Genomic DNA, 20,472 nt, shown 5'->3' with positions numbered 1-20,472 from the left:
AAAAAAGGCAAGCTTTTTATAACAATAATTAAAGTAATAAAAACATACAAAACTTCTTTTTTTTTTTAATATATATACACAGTACAAGGCTGAAGCACCTTTTTTTTTTTTTTTGACTCTCAAATCGCGAGACCAGGGTGACTGGCTCCCACAAGATAAACCCCCCCCACCCCCCCCCACCTCCCCCGGGGGCCACCGCCAGCGCGTCTGTGCCCCTTCCCCGCCAGACAGGAACGAAAAGGTACCTTCAACCAGTTTATTGACTTTATTGTTTTATAGCGAAGTGCATTTCCAGTGGAAAGCCCCGGGTTTGGGTGGGGTGGGGGGGGGGCTCCCGGTGCCGTGCCGGGGAAGTTTGGAGGTTTTGGGGCAGGGGGTGGGGGGGGGCTCGGCGGCTGCCGGCCAGTGGTCCCGCACCCGGCCCCGCGGGGCTCCTCTGGCCTTAGTGTTGTCGGTGGAGTCTTTAATTGTAAATTTAAAAAAAAAAAACAAAAAAACCAAAAAAACAAAAAAACAAAAAAAACCAAAAAAACAACAAAAATTGAGCGCTATAAAGTGTGGGTGGGTGGATGGGGGAGGGGGGGGCTCGCAGCACCCACCTGTCCCCCCCGCCCCGGGGAGGAGAGCCCGAGCCGGGCTGGCGGTGGGGCCGGCGGCGCGGGAGGGGCCGGGCCGGGGGTCTGCTCACCATCACGGGTGGGCTCCCGGCTCCCGTGCTCCTTTGCTTCATGCATGGCACATTCTCCGTTTATTTTTTTTTTTTAATTTTTTTTTTTTTTTAAATTTTATTTTTTTTTTAGCTTCAAACCTCCCAGTGAAAAATATTAAATATTCAAGGTAATAAAATAGATTATTATTTCTAGACTATATGTTCGGCCTAGCCCAAGGAGCGTCACCTGGGATACCCCTTGAAATAACCCCTAGACCACTGCATTGCAGGCAAGGCAAGGCACTTCCGCAGGTGATCCAGCTCGGCTTGCAGGCGCTCGCGCTCCGAGACCATCTTCTGCTTCTGGGTCCTTAATTCCTGCGGGCAGCCAAAGGGGAGAAGACACGGTCAGGGCGGGCAGCCCCCGGGCCAGTGGTGCGGGGAGCTGGGCTCGCGTTGATGCCCCACGGGGGAATGTGGGGTGGCCACGTGGGTCACAGGACAGCGGGAGGATGGGACACTGCAGGGAGAGGGGGCACTGCAGGAGGATGGGGCACTGCAGGAGGATGGGGCACTGGAGGAAGATGGGGCACTGCAGGGGAAGGGACAATGCAGGAGGATGGGGCACTGGAGGGCATGGGACACTGGAGGGGACGGAGCACTGGAGGGGAGGGGGCAATGCAGAGGATGGGCACTGGAGGGGAAGGGGCACTGCAGAGGATGGGCACTGGAGGGGAGGGGGCACTGGAGGGGAAGGGGCACTGGAGGAGGACAGGGCACTGGAGGGGATGGAGCACTGGTGGAGGATGGGGCGCTGGAGGAGGACCCGGCACTGGAGGGTACAGAGCACTGGAGGATGGGGCACTGCAGAGGATGGGACACTGCAGGGGAGGGTGCACTGCAGGGGCCTGGGCACTGGAGGAGGACAGGGTACTGGAGGGGACAGGGTACTGGAGTAGGATGGGGCACTGGAGGAAGATGGGGCACTGCAGGGGATTGGACACTGCAGGAGAACGGGGCACTGAAGGTGACGGAGCACTAGAGGAGGATGGGGCACTGCAGGAGGATGAGGCACTGGAGGGGATGGAGCACTGGAGGAGGATGGGGCACTACAGGGGAGGGGGCACTGCAGGGGATGCAGCATCGGAGAAGACGAGGCACTGCAGAGGATGGGCACTGTAGGTGGATGGGAGCCTCTACGGGAGGTCGGGTGCCTCGCAGAGGCCAGGTGCCCTGCCCCACTCACCGCCATGCTGTGCGAAAGCTGCTCTGCCGTCAGGCTCAGGCTGTAGTGCTGGGCCTCCAGCCGCCGGCACTGGGTCTGCAGCACTTGGCGCTCCAGGTTTTGTTCTGCAAGGTGCAAAGGAGACGGGGGGGGGGGGGGGTGAGTGCCATGTCCTCCGGCTCCACGCATGGCACAGGATCATGCCTAAGCACCGCGGTGATGCTGCGGAGGATGCCAGCCCCGTGCGAGGCTCTGCCCAGCTGGCAGTGATTGCCTCCAGCATCCCAGAGCATCCCCAGCCCCTGCACTGCTTGCAGGGAACCTCTGGGTCCCACTGGGAGGACGCTGGGCAGCTGTGAATACATGAATTTTTCACGTATACATGAATGTTCACCAGCGCCTGTTGCTTTCATGCTGCTCCTGAAGTGCCAGGGAGCCACCAGTGCTTCCCCAGTCCATCCCAGCAGGAGCCAGACATGCCTAGTTAGGGCATGGAGTGGTTTCACCCAGTGGAAACTGAGGCACAAAGTGGGGGGTTTACCCTCCCTGCTCCCCCTCCCATCCCCTACCTTCTATATGTTCCTGGTAAGCTTCAAAAATTGCCTCGATCCCTTGCCACTTGGGCCTGGGGTACTCCTCCTCCTCTTCCTCCTCCTCCTCCTCCTCCTCTTCCTCGGAGGCCGAGTCGTGGGGCAGTGGGGGCAGTGCCCGGTGGGGCAGCGGCCCCTCGGCCGTGCCGTTGTGTGGGGGGGCAGACAGGCGGCTGGATGCCTGCAGCTCAGGGATGTTGTAGTGGATGGAGGCGTCGAGCTTGTGGTTCTGCTCCGCCGTCAGCGCCGTTGTCCCCCCTGCGGGCATGGAGTGTCAGCCCCCTGCCCACCCTCCATGTCCCCTTCCCACTCCCCACGTCCCCCTCCCCAGTGTTGCCCTCCCCAAGGCTGCATCAACAAAGATGTTCACCTCGAGGTATTAATTTGTGCCCCCCCTGGCCATTTTTGGGGGGCTGCAGCATCTTTTGTGGGATTTTCAGCACTCCCTGTACACTGGGGTAACTTTATTTTCCTTGGAATTAGTTTAGGGAAGGTGGAGCTGTATTATCCCAGCACCTTATTTTTAGCTTCATCGATGAGCTCCTGGGATGCTCCAGCAACGAGGCTGCTGGCAGCTTCCATATCCCCGGGGTATTATGAGGGAAGGGGGGGGTGTCTCCTGCCTGTAACCCCCTCACCCCGCTGGGACGCTGCCCTGGTGGTACCCAGCCCCCTCCCTACATCCCTGCCATTACCTTTGTGCTTCTGCAACGCCTTCTGGGTGGACTGCAGCACCGACTCGTGGAACTGGTGGGCGAACTCCTCGGCGATGAAGGGCTCCCAGGGCTTGCTCTTGCCGTTCATGCTGTGGGACAGCGGCACCGGGATGTCCTTGGGGAGGGGACCCCGGACGTAGCTGAGGATGCTCAGTGCCTTCTTCCCAGGGTGCCCATCGCTCAGTCGGGGCTTCTCTGCCGGCGTGGTGGCCGATTCCTTAGCCCTCGGTAGCTCCTGGGGTCTCAGCTGGTCTAACCTGCCGGGCTCTGCCGTCTTCTGCCCCTCTGGCACTGAGATGGCGATGCCCACGGGTTTATCCGGATCCAGCAGGAGTGGTGGCACTGGCAGCTCTTTGGGCAGAGGAGGAGCAGAGTCAGCTACTGGTTGGCATTCATGTCCCCCACAAGGCAAAGCTGTGTGCCCCCCATCCCGCTCCTGGCCAGCTGAGAGCCAGGGAAGGACCAGAGGTGCTTACCGGTGGTGGGGCCGCTGGGGCTGTCCCGCGGGGAGCTCTTCACCACCACAGCGGCCGGCGTGGTCTTCTGCTTCATGGCCTGAAGCATCTCCACCAGCTTCTCCTTGTCTGCGGCATGGGAAGCTGAGGTTTAGTGTAGCCTCTGCTCAGGAGAGCAAGCTCACGGCCCCAGGCAGGACCCCTGCATGGCACCCCCAAACCGGGGACCCCCCCCTCAGCTGGGATCAGCCCTAAGCGTGCGCGGGGCATGGCTGTTACCTTTCCTCTTCTCGGCGCTGATGTGTGTGAGGTTGAAGATGGTGAGGAAGCGCTTCTTCTCCTCGAAGTTGGGGCTGTTGTTCATCTCGTCGGGGCTGTAGCGGGTGGAGAGCGGGAGGCGCGGGGAGGGTGTGCGGCGCTTGTTCTGCACCGTCGGCGGCGAGGGGCTCCTCTCCCGCAGCATCCGCCGGCGCTTGCGCCGCTTCTGGCTCAGCAATTCCTCCTTCTGCTGCTGCGTGGTGAGGCCGAAGAGCTGCAGGAATTCCAGCTTCTGGGGCGCCGAGGGGGAGAGCAGAGCAGGGTCACCCCCAGACCGGTCCCCATCCTCACCTCCATCCCCATCTCCATCCCCATCCTCATCTCCATCCCCATCCTCATCACCATCCTCATCCCCATTCCCATCTCATCCTCATCCCTGTTCCCATCCTCACCCTCATCCCCATTCCTATCTCCGTTCCCATCTCCATCCTCATCCCTGACCCTCTGGCACCGCTGCAGCCGGCTGGGGATGGTGGCTGCACCGTAGTGCCAGGAGCTGGTGCCCAAGGAGGGGCTGCTTCCCGGGAAAACAGTGGGGACAGGGGACAGCGCGTGCCAGCTGTACCTCGGAGGACGTGTCCAGCTTCAGCGGGGGCTGCTCGGCCACGCAGCGGAGATGGGCCCGCACCTCCTCCTCGTCACTGTCATCACAGGAGTCGTCCAGGTCATAGTAGTAACCTGGGGATGCGGAGAGGCTGGCGTGAGACTGGGGACACCATGGGGGCCCTGCGGGGACCCCGGGGACATGCTGGGACCCCAGGGAATCTGCTGGGACCCTGGGGAACCTGCTGGGACCATGCCGGGAAGAGGGGCGCAGCAGAATGCTGGTGCAGTGGGGTTGGATGCTGGGGGGGCAGCAGTGGGGATCCAATGTGGGTCCCAGTGGGATGTGGGGTGTAATCCAACAGAGCCCTGTTCCCCCTCCACCAGCTGTGGGACCCTGGGGGCCATCGCCCACCCCTCTGTCCCCACTCAGCATCACTTTGGGATGAGTGGTGGGGGCTCAACAGGAGGGTTAACGGGGCACAGCCGGGGGGAGGCTGCGGCTGAGCCCTCCATCCCTGCTGGAGTGGGGGGGATGGCAACACCTGCCCCCCCACAGCGCTCCATCTCCTCCTCGCCGCTGTTCTTATCCCCGCTCGCGCAGTCCCATTAATATTTAAAGCCCGCTTATTAGCCTCAGTTCATCATTTATTAATTGGGCATGTCTAGAGCGGAGGATTTACCGAGCCGCTCGGCTTGCCGGAGCGTTTGCATCGCCGGCTGCCGGCATCCCCGGGAGACCCACCGGCCACCCCCACCACCGCCAGGTGCCGGTGCTGGTTGCAGGGGTAGGGGGGGCACCTCGTACCCCCTCGGCGCCGTGCAAACCCAGCACCTCACCTTTCTCACGGGCTTCCCGCCGCCGGCGCTCCTCCAGGTCGAGTTTGCTGACCAGCCTGCGGTGCTGCTGCACGAACTCATCGTAGATGTACATGGGGTCCTGGGCACGGGGCGGGGGGGGCCGGTAGGGCGAGCTGGGCTTGGTGGCCTCGGCGAAGGGGGCGGCCGGGGGTCTTTGCTGGCTCAGGATGCTCTGCGTGGACTTCTCCAGCTCGGCGAGGAAGGGGGCGTGGGTGAAGCTCCCGTGCTCTGGGGCGCCGGGCTCCCGTCCTGGGGGGTATTTCTCCAGAGCATCCCTCTTCCTCGCCCCCTCCTCCAGCTTTTCAGGGCAGAAGACCCTCTCCACCTTCACCAGCGGGATGCCCTGACGGCTGGGCTCGAAGGGGGCTGGGTGGCCATGGAGGGCGTGGGGCTCGGGGAGGCGCCGGGGGGGTTCAGGGGGGCTCTCCATCAGCGAGACGGGGTTCCAGAGGGATGTGGTGACAGGGTGGTGCTGGGGTTTGGGGGAGATGAGCGGTGGGGGCCCACCAAAGTGCTGCCCCGGCTCCCGGCCACTTGGCTCATGGCGGTTCGATCCCGACCTGCGGAGAGACGAGAGGAGCGGAGAGGTGAGGGGCCAGCACGGCCACCGGAGAGCCGGCTACACCCTGGCACCGAGCTGCTTTTGGGAGAGAAACACGCTGCTTAGGACCACCCAGAGGAGTTTGTGCACATGGAGCTGCCACGCTCATCCCCTCCTGTGCCACCACCCCGAGGGACAGGGGGCAGAGTTAAGGCTGCTCCCGTGTAGGGATGTGGCTGCATCCCCAGGGCACTGGACCCCAGGAGTGACCTGCCCCTGGCTGCCCACCATGGGGACAAAAGATCCACCGGTCCTGGCACAGCCCTGCTCTCCCCACAGCGAGGGCAGTGCCTCGGTGCAACCCTGCTCCGACAGCCGGGGACGGAGCCAGCCCGTTAGCGGGATAAATATTTCATGCGCCCAAGCTGTGCATTTAACGCTTTTCTGCTCCAGCGCCCCGGACCTTCGTGCACAGAGCAGGGAGTTCAGCCCGGCGCCGCCATCCGCCGCCCCGCCACCGGGTCAGGAAGCATCCGCCACCCCGGCACTGGGTCAGGAAGCATCCGCTGCCCTGCCGGGAATTGGTTCCTCTCCCTCCCCGCTGGATACGGGCAGCCCCAGGATGAGGATGAGGATGGAGTATCCCCCAGCTGCAGGTGTTTTAGGGTGACCTTGCTCTCTCCTCTCCGGTTTGGGGTGGGAGGAGCGGGATGGGGAAGGGAGCCTGTGGCGGGCACTCGCCTTTGTGCCTCCCCACGATCTGCTCCTTTATTATCCTCGATGAGCCGCACTAATCCCCTGGATACCCAAAAACAACAAAGGGAGCCAGCAGCAGAGCTGGCTGGATGAACCCGCACAGCTTAGGCGCTCAGCGGCAGGGGTGAGCCAGCCCCTGTCAATCAGGGGGTGCGGGCAGGCTCCTCTGCCCCCCCAAAATGACTGGGGTCGGGGAGAGTGCCCCCCTCCCCCCCCCCCCCAAGCAGGGCATCCTGCCGCCGGGCTCCGTTGCACGGCAGGGAGGTGCAATTAGCAGTGCTGGGTGCCTGGGCAGCACCTGGCCACTCGCCGCTGGCCCTTGGCCACCTCCCGGGCTCGTCGCCTGCCGCCGCGCAGATGTCGGGCACCGGCAACGCCCGGCGCTGCCAGCGCAGCCGGCCTGGCTGGCACCGCGCAGTGGGGACCTGCTGGCGCCGGCCGAGCGTGGCGGCTCCTGCTCGGGGGGATGTGCAAGGAGTGAGGGGCACGGCTGCGGGATGCTGGCTACCAAATGGGGGGGGAGGGTGGGGGGTGCGGGAGGCTGGAGCCGACTAAGGGGGTGCAGAAGCATAGGGCAAGGTGGGAAAATCCCATAGATATTACAGCAGGGATGGCAGCGACATGGGAAAATGCAATTAGGTTTTAGGGGGAAGCTGCATCTCTGGATGGGGACCAGCAGCATCCCTACCTGGGGTGCTCGGGCCGATGCTCGGGCTCAGGCTGGCTCGGGGTGCGCCCCATGTCGAGGTGCTGCTCCAGCACTTGTTGCCGGAACTCCGAGACTTGGGATTGCCGATCTTCCTTCTCCTGGCGCAGCCGGCGCTGCCGGGCCAGCCACTTCTCCTCCTCGTTGGTTCGGTGGATGAGCAGCGCCGTGGCCGCGCTGCTCCCCGGCAGCGGGAACACGTTGTGGTTGGGGATGAGGCTGGGCACGGGGTGGTGGGAGGCCGGCGGGGGGTGCAGCGGGTGCTGGATGGGCTTCGGCGTCGGCAGCACCGAGTCCTTGAGTTTCTCTGGAGTGGAAAAGGGGGGTGCCGGGGAGTCAGGGCGCAGAAAGGGAGGGGGGCTACCCGCAGCCGTCACTGGCTATCAGGGAACTTTGGGGTGCACAGGGTCCCTCCCAGCATCCCTGCGGGAGGCACCCGGAGCTGCGGAGCCAGACCCTGGCACTCCCCTGCCCATGCGGTGCTGGGGGGCTGCCTACTCGTTGCCGGCCCAGCTGCCAGGCGAGCCACACCACCGGGCACATCACCACCCCAGAACGAGTCAGATGGCATGAGCACCGTCTCTGAGAGCTGCGGCAGCTGGGGTTTTGGCAAAGCGAGCTGGCAGCCGGGAGAGCCCAGCTCCGTCCCAAGCCACCTCCCAGGGCCACCGACCCCCTCGGATTTGCCATCTGGAGGGGAAAGAGGGACCATGGCAAGCTGTGCTGAAGGTGGCATCCCCCCCAGTGTCACCCGTGGGGATGTTACCTGGTCTGCTGGGTGCCAGCGGCTCTGCCAGCTTGCCCCGCTCCTCAGCCGGGTGGCCCCGCAGCCCATGCAGCTCGGCCACAGGGAGGAAGGGCCCCTCCATGGCTTTCACCATGCTCAGCTCCTTCTCCCGGGCGCGCTCCCGCTGCCTCTCCAGCTCCCGCTCCCGCTCCTTCTCCCGCTCTCGCTCCAGCTCCTTCTCGCGTTCCCGCTCCCGTTCGCGCTCCTTCTCCCGCTCCCGGTCGGCTTCTCGCTCCCGCTCCTTCTCCCGCTCCCGCTCGCGCTCCCGCTCCCTCTGCCGCAGCTCCTCGTCCATTTGCAGCCTGCAAAGAAAAGCCAAAAAAAAACACCCAACCCCCAGACAACCCCCAGGTGCCTGTTAGCATCCCCTGGGGTGCCCGGTCCGCCCCCCCTGCCCCAGCCATCGTCCCCCCCATCCCGTACCTCTCGGCGGCGAGGCTGGAGATGCGCTCGGACTGCAGGGCGGAGAGGGAGGAGTGCGAGAGCTCGGGGGGGTACCGTACCCCCGAGAGGTGCAGGTGCATGGCCGAGGGGTGCAGGGGGGGCAGCGAGCCCGGCGCTGGCAGCGGGTAGAAGGGGGACCGCAGCGCCGACAGGCAGTACGAGTCGTCCATCCTGGGGAGACAGGGATGCTCAGCGGGATGTGCCGCTCAGACCCCCGATTCCCACACCCCTGGAAGCAATCCCAGGCTGGGTGGGGGCTGCCTTCTGCTGGGAGAAGGGTTTGGGGAGCCCCAAAATGCCCTCAGTGCAGCTCAACTGTCCTCCCCAGACCAGACTCCCACCTCCCCAGCCCCCAAAGCTTGTCCTCCGGCTATCAGCATCCCCCAGGGACCACCAGGCCCGAGCTTGGTGATGCCCACCTGAAGGCGGGGTGCGGGAAGGGGTGATGCGTCAGGTAGCTGGGGTGGTAGTAAGCTGCGGCGGTGGCCGGATCCAGGCCGAGGGGTGGCAGGGAGGACATGCGGAGGTCCTCGGCGGTGTGGTAGGGACGGAAGCTGCGCAGGTAATCCTCGGTGACGGCGCTGGGAGGCACCACGTGGTGGACCGGCCGCTGCAGGCTGTGGGAGCAGGGAGATGGTCACCATTCCACCCTGTCCCCCTGGGGAGATGTCACCCTCCCGGGATGCTCGGTGGGACCAGACTTTGCAGGGGATGCCCACATCCTGCAACCCTCCGGTCCCAACCATCGCTGCTGGACTCACTTGAGAGGTGGGAAGCGGGAGTCCTGGACCACGGAGCTGGGGGGCAGCCCAAAGGAGTACGGTGTCCCCAGGAGGTGGGAGGGGACAGCGGGGCCCCCTGCTTTCTCCTGCGTGAGGGGGGGCTCTGAGATGAGGCGCTCGCGGCTGGCACTGCTGCTGCTGCCTCGGGACCCGGCTTCTTGCTGGAAGGCAAAGAGGCAGAAATGCTGAGCCGGGCGTTAGGGGACAGCGGGGACCCCACAAAAGATAGAGGGTCCCCTGTTGTGTCCCCACCTTGAGACCCTGGGTGGGTCCCCAGCGTGCCTGCAGGGTCCCCAGCTGGCACCGGTACGCAGGGGAAGATGCATCCACTGGAGCATCCTCCCGCACCCCCGCTGTCAAAGGGTGGGCTGGACGGGTGTGATGGTCTGGGGGGGGTTACGATGCAGGGGGCACCAGCGGGAGAGGGGGTGCTGAAGCCAGGGCAGCGCTGATGGCAGGACATATTACCTGCCTGGAGATTTACGGGCTGCTTTGTTCTCCAGAGCTATTAATCATCCGGGGAGGATACAGACACAGCTGGTGGAAATCCAGCAGCCCTTTGATAGCGACCATAAACTGGGGGTCATCCTGGCCCCCCCGGGGCCTTGCAGACAGGCTGGCATCAGCACCCCCGCCCCATCGTGGGGCCTCAGCCACCTTCCATCAGCTCCCCATCCCCAACACCAGGATGAAGGTTGCTCCCTTCTGGCACTCTCGCCAGCTGGGGAAGGACCCCCCCCAGCAAGGGAGGATGCCTTGGGGTGACAAGGGACCCCGCAGGGTCTGGCAATTAGGCGAGTGACCTCCGGCAAGGCAAGGTTGGGTTTAAAAATAATTATTTTTCATTGCGTCTTCTCCATTTAGCAGCTGTAGGAGGAGGATGGTGGCAGCCCCTGGCATCCCTCCCTGTGTCGTGCATTCCCTCCCCATCCAGTCCCAGTCCCCAGACCCTCTGGGGCAGGTCGCAGGTCCCCGGCCGTTGGGGACAGTCCCAAGGTCACCCGGCCAGCACAAAGGGCGTCCCCCACCTCCCGTCGCCTCCGCTGCCTGCATTAAGGCTTATTGTGCGTGCCAGGCTCTGCTCTAATTACCTCCCCGTCTCGGGGCGTCACGCTGCGAGCACGGCTCTGCCAGACAATAACCCACGCTCGGTTAACCCCTGTGCTGTGGGGGTCACTGGGGAGGAGGCGACACAGGGGGGAGACGGGGGCAGGAGGGGTGTGGGGAGCACCCAGACACCCCACACACTCCTCCGAGCACCCAAAGATCGTGGTTCAATTTATTTTTCTCCCCCCGCCCTCGGCGTTTCTCATCCCCTCCCATCGCCTCTCCGCTTTGTGGTTTAATTAGTCTTTCCAAGTGGCATAATCCCCCCGGGAATCTGCTTGTAGCGTGTGGAGGAGAGGAGAACCACTAACGATGCTTCTTAATTAGCCAACCCCCCCCCCCCTCTCTTCTTCCTCGCACTCCCCTCTGGATGGCAGCCTGGGGACGATGGCAGCCCAGGGATGATGGCAACCCGGGGACATGGCGGGGAGGAGAAGGGACAAAATGGGGACCAGCCCTGTGGTCCCTCAGGGAACAATGTGGCAGTGTGGCTCCTGGCACCTCAGACCACAGTTGGCACCATCAGTGCTGTGCGTGGCATCCCAGACCCTCCAACCTTTGTGGAGGGGACTGGGGACCCCCCGAGACACCACCATACCTGTCTGCCCTCGCTCCTCCAGACCCCATTGACCGTTTTCGTGGGGGCAATGGTGACGACAGGTGGCGTGCTGGGCACGCTGTGCCCACCCGGGGGCACGATGATGGGGCCCATGGGGCCACGCTTGGGTGTGCTGGCAGGGGAGCTGTGGTTGGTGGCTGGCGAGGAGACCGGCGATGACTCACTGCTTATCGAGGACCCTGAAATAAAATTGAAAAATAAAATAAGTGAGGAAAAAGGCAGCCCTTCACCAGCTGAAACCACCTTCCAAACAAGCTGAAGCCATCTCATGCCATCCCCGGTGGGACGCCCCACCACAGGGACCAGGGATGGGGCACAGGGATGCAGGCAGGGCAGTCAGCATTCCTCCAGCCCCTGAGGCTGGACCCCCATCCTCCCATCCCAGGGGGCCCCAGGAAGCCCTGTCCCAAGGGAGGTTCCCTCTGGGGCTAAAAGACTTTGCCCCACACGGGGGGACAGGCACCCTCTTGCTCCCATCTAATATGGACACCCCATATAGCCCTTTATGGGCGCAGCAAGCCCTGCCCGCCCCCTGGCATAAATGACACCGATGCAATGCCCACCCCAGGCGGGTGCGTGTTCTCAAGCCGAACCTGCAGACTCCTTAATCCGGCTGCAAAAGTCACCGTGCACAAGCCGGGGCACTCGGAGACGTTGGGATGAAGGAGTCGCTCCACCGTAACCCTTGGGCAAGGCTTTGGCTTTATTTGCATAATACATCTGTATTTGAAATCATACCCACCCCGGGGATGCTGCCGGTATTTGCAAGGGAAAAATAAAAACGGAATTAAAGCAGGGAGCGAGATGTGGGTAGAAAAGCAGAGCTGGAGCAGAAATACAAATTCAACGTTAACTAGGGCACACAGCGCTTGGTGCCTGCTCCCGCAGCGCATCGCCTGCTCCTAAAACCCACCCAGCCAGCTTGGGGGGCTCCTGACCTCCAAAACCCTGCTCCCGCCAGCCCGGAGTCTGGGCCAAGGGAAGGCTACCGGTCATCGAAGGGTTGCCCGTGGTCTCAGCGGGATGCCAGCCGGGAGGTGAAGATGCTCCCTATTCTGGCACTGAGCCTGGCACCCAGAGGGGCTCTTGTCTCCCCTGAGTGTGCAAGCTGGCTCCTTGCCCTGCAAGCGTGCAAGCCGGCTCCCCTGAGCGTGCAAGCTGGCTCCTTGCCCTCTAAGCACACAAGCCAGCTCCCCTGAGCACACAAAGCAGCTCCTCACCCTGGAAGCCTACAACCCACCTTCATCCCCCTCCAAAAGCCCCCCGAGCTCCTCGCCACACTCACCCCCGGCACCAGGGTAACGCCGGGAGGCGGCAGGGCCAGGAATGCCAGAGGGAAGCAGGAGCATCCCCAGGCAGCGGGAAGGATGCTTGGCATCGTGGAGAGGCCAAGCGGAGCAGCCCACTGCCGGCTGCCCTGCCTTATTAATTATTCCCGAGTCGCTCCGAATCGCTTTCATTTCAAGAGCGGCAAGGCTCGGGGAAAGAGAAAGGCTGCCCGCGACAAAGGAGGCCGCCGATACGGATTTGACACCCACTGAAGTCTATCTTGTCAGCGCAAGGCCAACAACAATTAGCAGCCTAATCCCCTCTGAGCTGGGAAGCCATTACTCACCACGCGATAGCGTTAACAATCAATACCATCACAATGAGCCCGGCAATTAATGAAGCTAAAGTCTTACTTCAGAACCTTAATTCTCGCTGTGTGGCTTTAAACGGGAGGGTTTGTGATCGTTATAATTAACTGGTGGTATTCAGCCAGGAGTTAGTCAATGAAACTAATCTGGATTGGAGATGACAAGAGGCACAGTGTGATGGTGTCACCTTTGTTTTCTGACCTCCCGCTTTCCGCTCGGCGATAGCAGATTAGCAGTCCAGGCTGACAGGCAAATGTAATTAACAGCTGAGACCCTGAAGGAGGAGGGGGGGAAAAGAAAGGAAGGTGGGGGAATAAAACCCACCCTGCAGACAGCCCAGGGTAGGACAGGAGGCAGGAGCCCCCAGCCAGGAGATGGCTTTGGTGGCTTCTCGGGGCTTTGCTGGGATGGAGTCGGTTGGGATGAGCCCCTGCAGCTGGGGATGCTGTGGGGGAGTGGGACATCCCTACGGACACCCCAGCTGTGGTACAGCCACCGGCACCCACGGCAGCGAATCTGTCACTAGTCCATAAAGCCAGAAAAAAAGCCAGCGATCCTGGATGGATCCAGTCGGCACCACCCCATTGGCTGCATCTGCCACGGCAGAGCATCTCCCGTTGTGGGAAGGGAAGCGGGGTGAGGACTCAGGGGCAAAGCAATTACATTTCCTGGGGTTAAAAACCACATTGTGGCGAGAAACCCCCTTCCCAACATGCACTCAAAGCCACCCCTAATAAAAACCTCTGGGATGAGCCACTTGGGGCACCCAGATGGGCGAGGACAGGGGTTTTGTTGCAAACAAACTATGCAGTCATTAAGGGGAAATCCAAAGGGAACGTGGCTGCTTCTCTCCAGTGCCACGAAATACATGCCAAAGACCACTAACGTCCCTTTGGATGGGCTGAGCAGAATGGTGGGGGCACAAGCAGTGGGGTATTGGGGAAAGAAAAGGCAAAATAATCCCCCAAACCCAACCGACCAGTCCGAAGAAAGCAGATGGGCTCCGGAGGAGGCAGCCAGGGAGAACCAGGAGCTCCCAGCGAGACTGAAGCATCACCGAGACCTGGTCCCCTCGGTGTCATGGGGACTCACCATCCCCATGTGCTTTCCCCAGAGCAGCTGATGCCAGAGGCTTTGGGTCACAGGGGCTATTTTGTGGCTGGTGGGGGGCTGCGAGGAGGGTCTCGCACATGGAGCTTGCAAAATGGCTCTTCCAAAAAGACCTTGCAAAAGGGGTCTTGCGAAAAGGATCTTCCAAAATGGGTCTTCCAAAAAGACCTTGCAAACAGGGCCTTGCAAAAAACATCTTGCAAAGGGTCAGGCATCCTCCCCAGGGACCAAAGTGCCCCAGCAGTGGGCAATGACACAAGGGGAAACAACCCGCAATGGGAATACCAGGGATAAACACTATTCCATTGCAAGTTGATGATGCCAGCAGTCTCCTAGTGAAACGCCTCACAGCCTGGGGACAGCCCGCTTTCCCCTGCACATGTGCGACAGCCCCAGCGATTCTCACGGGACACAGTCCCCGAGGCAGCGGGGACCTCGGGGTGCTCTGGCATCACTGCAGCAGCTCACACCCCCATCACGAGCTGCACCCTCACACCCGAGCAGAGAGAGAGGGTGCGATGGAGGATGAGGTGGCCGGACCCCATCCTGGGGGCACCCAAATTTGCTGTTTAGCTGGGCCATTTGGCCGAGGAAGGAAGAGATTTGAGAAGCCTCTGGAAAAAAACAGTGTTTCAGTGAAGTGTGGTGGGAGGGAGTGGGGCTGGGGAGGGGGGGGGGGCCAGGCAGGGAGGAACAGGTCCCCCCCGCGCCGCGCTCTCCCAGGCTTTCTCCCGGGGTACGGCGAGTGATACAGCATTTGGATTACTCCGGCTGAATTGAATTTCTAAACTGCCCCCTCGAGACACGACGCCGGGGAAAGACATTAGCTCGGGAAATGGCGAGAAAATGCCGTCCGTCGGCTCCCGGGTGGCTGCAGGGAAAGGCACTGATGCTCGGCATCCCCCCGCCTTGTTTCTTGTCCCTGTCCCCATCCCTTGTCCCCTACCTCTGGGCTCCTCGGCTTGCTTGGCGAGCTTGCGGAGAGCGGCGGCGAAGCTGGAGGAAGGTGCTGCCTGGACGGACAAAGTGCTGCTGGCTGCCGGGCTGCCATTGGGGACGATGGAGCCGTTGAGGGGCGAGGGGGTGAGGGGGCTGACGGTGGCAGTGGTGCGGGTGGCAGTGGAGAGCATTCCTAGGGACGGCGACTTCGGCTCATGGCTCATGCCTATGAACAGGAGCAGCTCACGTTAGACAGGGAGACAGGGATCCCTAATTTCCCCCCCGCCCCAGGAGCAGGAACAAGCAGCAGGACAAGCAACACCTTCCCTCTGGTTCACCCCCCCCCCACCCCAAAATGCACCCTGAGTTCACGCAATGGTGGGGGGGGAGCGAGCAGGTGGCAGCTTATCTAGCAAAGCGAGTGTGCCCAGGCTGCTTGCCCATGGAAAACAAGGTGACACGGGGACCAGCAGCTGCCAGCGGCGTCCCACGGCCCCACCGATCCCACAGGCTGGGCTGCTTCCAGATCACGGCACGAGGGGGGCTCAGCAAAACCCCACAGGAAGGGAGAGGGTGTTTCAGGGGGACATGGGGACTTCAGCATCCTGCTGGAGAGGGAGGCAGCCCCCTGACTCACATGGTGCTGCCAAAACCCAAAGCACCACCACTGCACCCCTACTTGCCACCATTGAACCCCAAATCTCTGCCACTGCACCCTCAAATCCCCAGTATTGCACCCCCCAGTCCCCATCACTGTGCCCCCAAATCCCCCCACCACTGCACCTTCAATCCCCACTGTGCCACCTTCAAATCATCACCACCGCACCCTCAAATCCCCCATATTGTGTCCCCAGTCCTCCCCCCACTTCATACCCAAGTCCTCACCATTGTACCTTCAAATCCTCACCATTGCAGCCCCATTGCACCCCCAAATCCTCATCGTTGCACCCCCAAATCTCCACCACAGCACCCCCACCCCCCCACCACTGCACCTTCAAATCCTCACCATGGCACCCCACATCCCCATCGCTGCACCCCGAGGCACAGAGGTGCTATAGGGCTCAGTGGCCCCTAAGGGTGGGCATGCAGATGCTGCTGTGTGGGAGGGGGCAGCCCACCTTAACCTCCCCCCCCCCCGCCGGCTGTCGTGGCTGGCCGTTCCAGGGCTCTCCACCTCCCAAAACAGCAACTGCTGATGTCAGGGCCCTTAAAATAGATTTCCAAACGAGCAGCTTCATTAACACCAGCCTAAAATTAGCCCCGCTCCCGGGTGGGCAGGCAGGCTGCAGGGCGGGGGGGAGGGGGGGGGGCAAGGGGCTGCCCCCCCTCCACCACCACCCCGAGCTCCCAGAGGAGCTGGAGGCAGCTGGAGGCAGCGGCGATGCCGGAGACCCCGGAGCACCCCACGGCAGAGGGTGGCCAGGCAGAGCGTGGGAGCTGTGGCGGGGGGGGGGGAGGGGGGGGGAGCCAAGAGTGCCACTCAGCGTTGATTAATCTTTGCCCCCCGGCCCCAGGAGAGGCGGCCGGCGCGGCGGCGCGCGCTCCCCTCTGCCCTCATTATACAAGCATTTATTAACTCCGGTGCTCTCAGCCATTGACTGCCGCCTTGTCGACACACTCGGCTCATGTAAATTCATTACCAGAACAGCTGGGAAGCCAACCCGCTGCGCCGGCCTGGCCTGGGCACCCCCCGGTTTTGCACTGGTTTATGGACCCCCGGATGAGTGCCTGGGTGCCCCCCCAGAGGGTAGGCTCTGCCTGCAGCGCCATGCACCCATGCACCATCCCCCGGGGGCTGCAGCACCCCAGACACAGCCTGGCATCCCTTGGGCACTGCCCCACATTCCCCCCAAGACGCAGCCCCGCATCCCCTGGGCACTGCCCCACCTTCCCCTGGCACAGCCCTGCATCCCCTAGGCGCTGCCCCGTATCCCCCAGGCACTGCCCCACATCCCCCAGGCACAGCCTTGCATCACCCAGGCACAGCCCCATGCCCTTGGGCACAGCCCTGCACCCCCTGGGCACTGCCCCACATCCCCCAGGCACTGCCCCGCATCCCTCAGGCACAACCCTGTGCCCTTGGGCACAGCCCTGCACCCCCTGGGCACTGCCCCACATCCCCCAGGCACTGCCCCGCATTCCTCAGGCACAGCCCCATGCCCTTGGGCACAGACCTGCACCCCCTGGGCACTGCCCCACATCCCCCAGGCACTGCCCCGCATCCCCTTGGCACAGCCCAGCATCCCTCCTAGCACAGACCTGCATCCTGCAGGCACGGACCTGCACCCCCATGGGCACTTCCCCGTGCCCCCCAGCTTCTCCCCAGCTATTAACCCCTATATATCGCACACACACACCCCCCCCAGCCCCAATCCAAGGCTGGAAACACTTTGCTAACCAGCTGGCAGGGATTAGCACGCTCACACACGCTCGCCGGCACACGGGGGCTGGCGGCAGAGCATCCCCCGTGTGATGCTCAGCTGATCTCCGCGGCCCCAAACGCCTCCCAACAAACTCATGATCCCACCGGGATTTGCTGGGCGAGGGTGGGGAGCAGCTCTCCGGGAAGCGTGCGGGGAGCTGGCGTTCCCCCCCCCCAGGGCTGGCTCGCTAAGGCGAGCTGTGCCGCTGCCCCAGCCGGGCTCCAAACCAGTTTTGCCGCTCCTGCCCGGTGATAAAATCGGCGCCTCCGCCCCGGCTGGGGCCCGAGCAGCGCCGCTCACCCGCCTTACCCCGACGGAGGTGGCGTCTGTCTGTCCAGGCGTCCCTGGGCTGCTCCGTGGGACAACTGCCAGCTGGGGAAACTGAGGCACGCTGCGGCAGAGAGCTGGCCGGGCACGAGCATCCACGTGGGGATGGGGATGTGGGACCGCGCTGCATCCCCCCCATCCCTCCAGCATCCCATCACTGGCGTGGCGTGGGTGCCACTCACCTCCACGGGTGCCGCTGTCCCTGCGGTGACTGGGGACGCTGTGCCCACACCCCGGTGAGGTGGGGCCTCCCCCCAGCTCTCGCCCTCCTCCTGCCCCTCCCCGGCTGCTTTTCCCGGCAGGCAGATCCGTGCGGAAAAACAGGTCAAGTTCAGAGCCTGGCAGCAGCCCGGGGTCACACCAGCGGTTGCCTCACCAGGGCGGGGAGCTGAACCCCGAAATGGTGCAGGGAGAGGGGCTGGCACCCCCTCCGTGTACCTGCCCTGGGGCACTGCTCCCTGCCTTTGCCCCTGCAGGCAGGCAGATGCTGCCTGCACACCCCCCCTCGAGCCACGGTAGGGTGGGGGCTGTGTGGGGGCCGCAGGACACCTGGGTCCCCTGATGAGGCCACGGGGGAGGTTGGGGACTGGGGGCGATGTGCCACCGGAGGCGATGTGCCACCCCATCCCCGTCCCCATCCCTCCCATGGCATGTGCCTGGGCACCGCAGCGCAGGGAGTGTCTGGCATTCCCGGTGCCTGCTGGCTGCCAGCCCGCGGGAGCAGGCAGGTCCCTGCCCGGTGGGAGGAGGAGGAGGAGGAGGAGAGGATGGCAGGGCCATCGCCGTGTCCCCCTCCTCACCCTTCCCTGTGCCACCCCACATCCTGGCACCCCTTCCCGCAGCGCCACACATGGCACCAACCATGGGGGTTGGCATCCCTGGCGGGGCAGGACCCCAAGCCCCTGGCTCTTGGGGATGGGGGGGGGGTGTCCCTGCCCCCCGGCTCCCCGCATCCCTGGCGCAGGGCTGGGAGCTGGGAGCGTGCCATCTTCTCTCCATCTGCTCCTGATGACGCTGGCGGGTTTTTTGGCAGCGGGAGCCTCCTCCGGCAGCGAGAGCAGAACCAGTCTGGCTGCCTGGTGGGGCTGGAGACAAATAAACAGGCGGATGGGCAGGAGCGGGCAGCGCTGGGGCAGGGACGGGCTCCCAGCACCCCCAAAAACCCAGGGTTCCTTCCTGGAGGAGCTGGGTACCACCACCTCCCCGTCCCCGCTGCAGGCAGCTGCCGGGAAACGTGGCGCGGGCAGGTTTAGCACCTTGGTTTACAGCCCACCCCCCCCCCCCCCTCCTCCCCGCTCCTCCCCAGCACCTTGAAAGGCCCCTAATGAGCATGAAGTGCCCTTCAGAGCAGATTGCCATTGAACTCAACCTGCACCAGCCGCCCGCTTTAAAAGCAGCTATTTTGAGCTCCCGGGCTCCCGAGCACTGGAACTAATAATTTATTACCAAATACGATCAGGCAGCAGCTCCAGCCCCTGGCAAATGGAGCGGAAAAAAACCCCAGCGCGGCGGGAGGCCGAGGGAGCGGGGAGAGATGAGCATCCTGCATCCTTCCCCCGGGGCCGGATCCGCACCCACCGCACAGGACCCCGGGGTTCCTCCACGCTCGCTCCAGCCGGATCCCCCAGGAATTCGGGGTGATGCTCCATGGTCCCCCAGCCTTTCCCCTCCTCTCTCGGCGCCTCGGCTCCCGCTCCGGAGCCACATCCAGCTGCACGCTCCGAGCGGGAACAGCTGCTTCGCATGGATTTTCAATGCTAATGGCCTCGCATTGTCAAGCCCCCCCCTCCGCCTCCCCTCTTCGCTCTGCCTGAATGCAGCAGGCAGGGCCCCGGCGGCTGCCTGTGCGGGCAGGAGGGAGGGCAGGCGGCCAGGGGCAGCACGTGCCCATCGTTCCCCCCCCCCGCCATGCACCCCATCACCCCCTCAAGAGCCGGAGGACAGGCAGGGGACAAGCAGCAGGGATCACCTCCGCTCCCGGCAATGTCCCGCCGAGCCGCCGCACGTCTTCCACCCCTCATTAAAAGAGCTCTGCCGCCACACCTACAACACGCTCCATTAATTAATTAATTGATCGATCAGAGGCCGCGCTCCTGCCTTCTCTCCCCACGACCTGGCACGCAGCCGAAACGAAGGGAGGTGGCGGGGCTTGGTGTCCCCAAGTGTCCCCAGGGACGAAGAGACGCAGGCACAGCCTCCATCCAATTTTAGGGTCCTCAGGGCAGAGCCCAGTACCCAGCCCAGGAGCATCCCCCACCGTGGCTGGCTCCCCAGCACCCTTGGAGGGGTCCAGATGGGTCCCCCGGGGCAAGGAGCACCTCACTGGCCAGGGATGGGACTCGGGGTTCCCTGGGGAGCCCGGCACGGCACGGAGCCTCCAAGTGCGCGGTGCTATTAGCCGGCTGGGTCTCCATCGATCACTCCTCCATGGACCATTGATCTGGCAAACGACAACAAGCAAACTAATAAGAGCTCGTTTGGAGGGCGCAGCGCCAGGGAGGGGCTGGGGCCGGCATGATGCGGGATTATTTTTCTCCCTCCCTTTGCCTCCCCGTGCCCAGCCCAGCCAGCCCTGGGTGCTTCTTAAGCCCGTAGGAAATCAGGCTGGTGAAAGATTCACTTCAAAGCAACTTTCTTCCCTGTTTCTGCCCTGGCAAGAGGGAGCTGGGGGCTTTGAAAATAAAGTGCCTGTGCCCAAAGGATGCTGCTGGCCCCCCGAGCCCCTCTCAGCAGCATCCAGTTTGGGATGGCAGCTCCCCTCAGCTCCTGCTGCCCAGATCTGGGTGCCAACCGTCTCTCGAGGCTTAGGGAGAAGAGGGGTACAGCCCCCGCCCCCCCTCCTCTTTGCATGAGCTGCTGCTGGGGGCTGAATGGCTACGCGGGGCGTGCGGGTGGGTGCCAGGCATCAGGCAGCACTGCTGGGCATCGGGTGGGAGA

At 63.2% G+C, this 20,472-nt stretch overlaps 1 protein-coding gene across 1 annotated transcript; it reads right to left on the bottom strand.

Moving 5' to 3' along the window:
• Positions 1-798: 798 nt before the first annotated feature.
• On the bottom strand, positions 799-15,009 carry GSE1 (Gse1 coiled-coil protein). The gene is made up of 15 exons (XM_074157930.1): positions 14,793-15,009; positions 11,079-11,278; positions 9,353-9,534; positions 9,011-9,208; positions 8,571-8,762; positions 8,127-8,449; positions 7,343-7,667; positions 5,337-5,917; positions 4,519-4,631; positions 3,915-4,185; positions 3,657-3,764; positions 3,160-3,531; positions 2,444-2,722; positions 1,896-1,999; positions 799-1,027 (listed from the first exon to the last, which is right to left on the bottom strand). Exons 1-15 carry the CDS (start codon positions 15,007-15,009, stop codon positions 893-895), a joined length of 3,600 nt encoding a protein of 1,199 aa, XP_074014031.1. The 3' UTR covers positions 799-892.
• Positions 15,010-20,472: the final 5,463 nt, after the last annotated feature.

This window comes from Numenius arquata, chromosome 13 (genome assembly GCF_964106895.1).
Source record: "Numenius arquata chromosome 13, bNumArq3.hap1.1, whole genome shotgun sequence".
NCBI lineage: Eukaryota > Metazoa > Chordata > Aves > Charadriiformes > Scolopacidae > Numenius > Numenius arquata.
Note: the sequence above shows the minus strand (reverse complement) of the source record. Positions and strands in the feature narration are given on the sequence as shown.

Bases quoted from the DNA above. Each gene is read 5' to 3' on its own strand.
- GSE1 (XM_074157930.1), bottom strand. From the start codon at position 15,009: ATGAGCCATGAGCCGAAGTCGCCGTCCCTAGGAATGCTCTCCACTGCC. The intron at 5,918-7,342 runs GTAGGGATGCTG...GTCTCTCCGCAG, and splicing joins CATCGGCCCGAGCACCCCAG to GTCGGGATCGAACCGCCATG. The intron at 3,532-3,656 runs GTAAGCACCTCT...CTCTGCCCAAAG, and splicing joins CCCCAGCGGCCCCACCACCG to AGCTGCCAGTGCCACCACTC.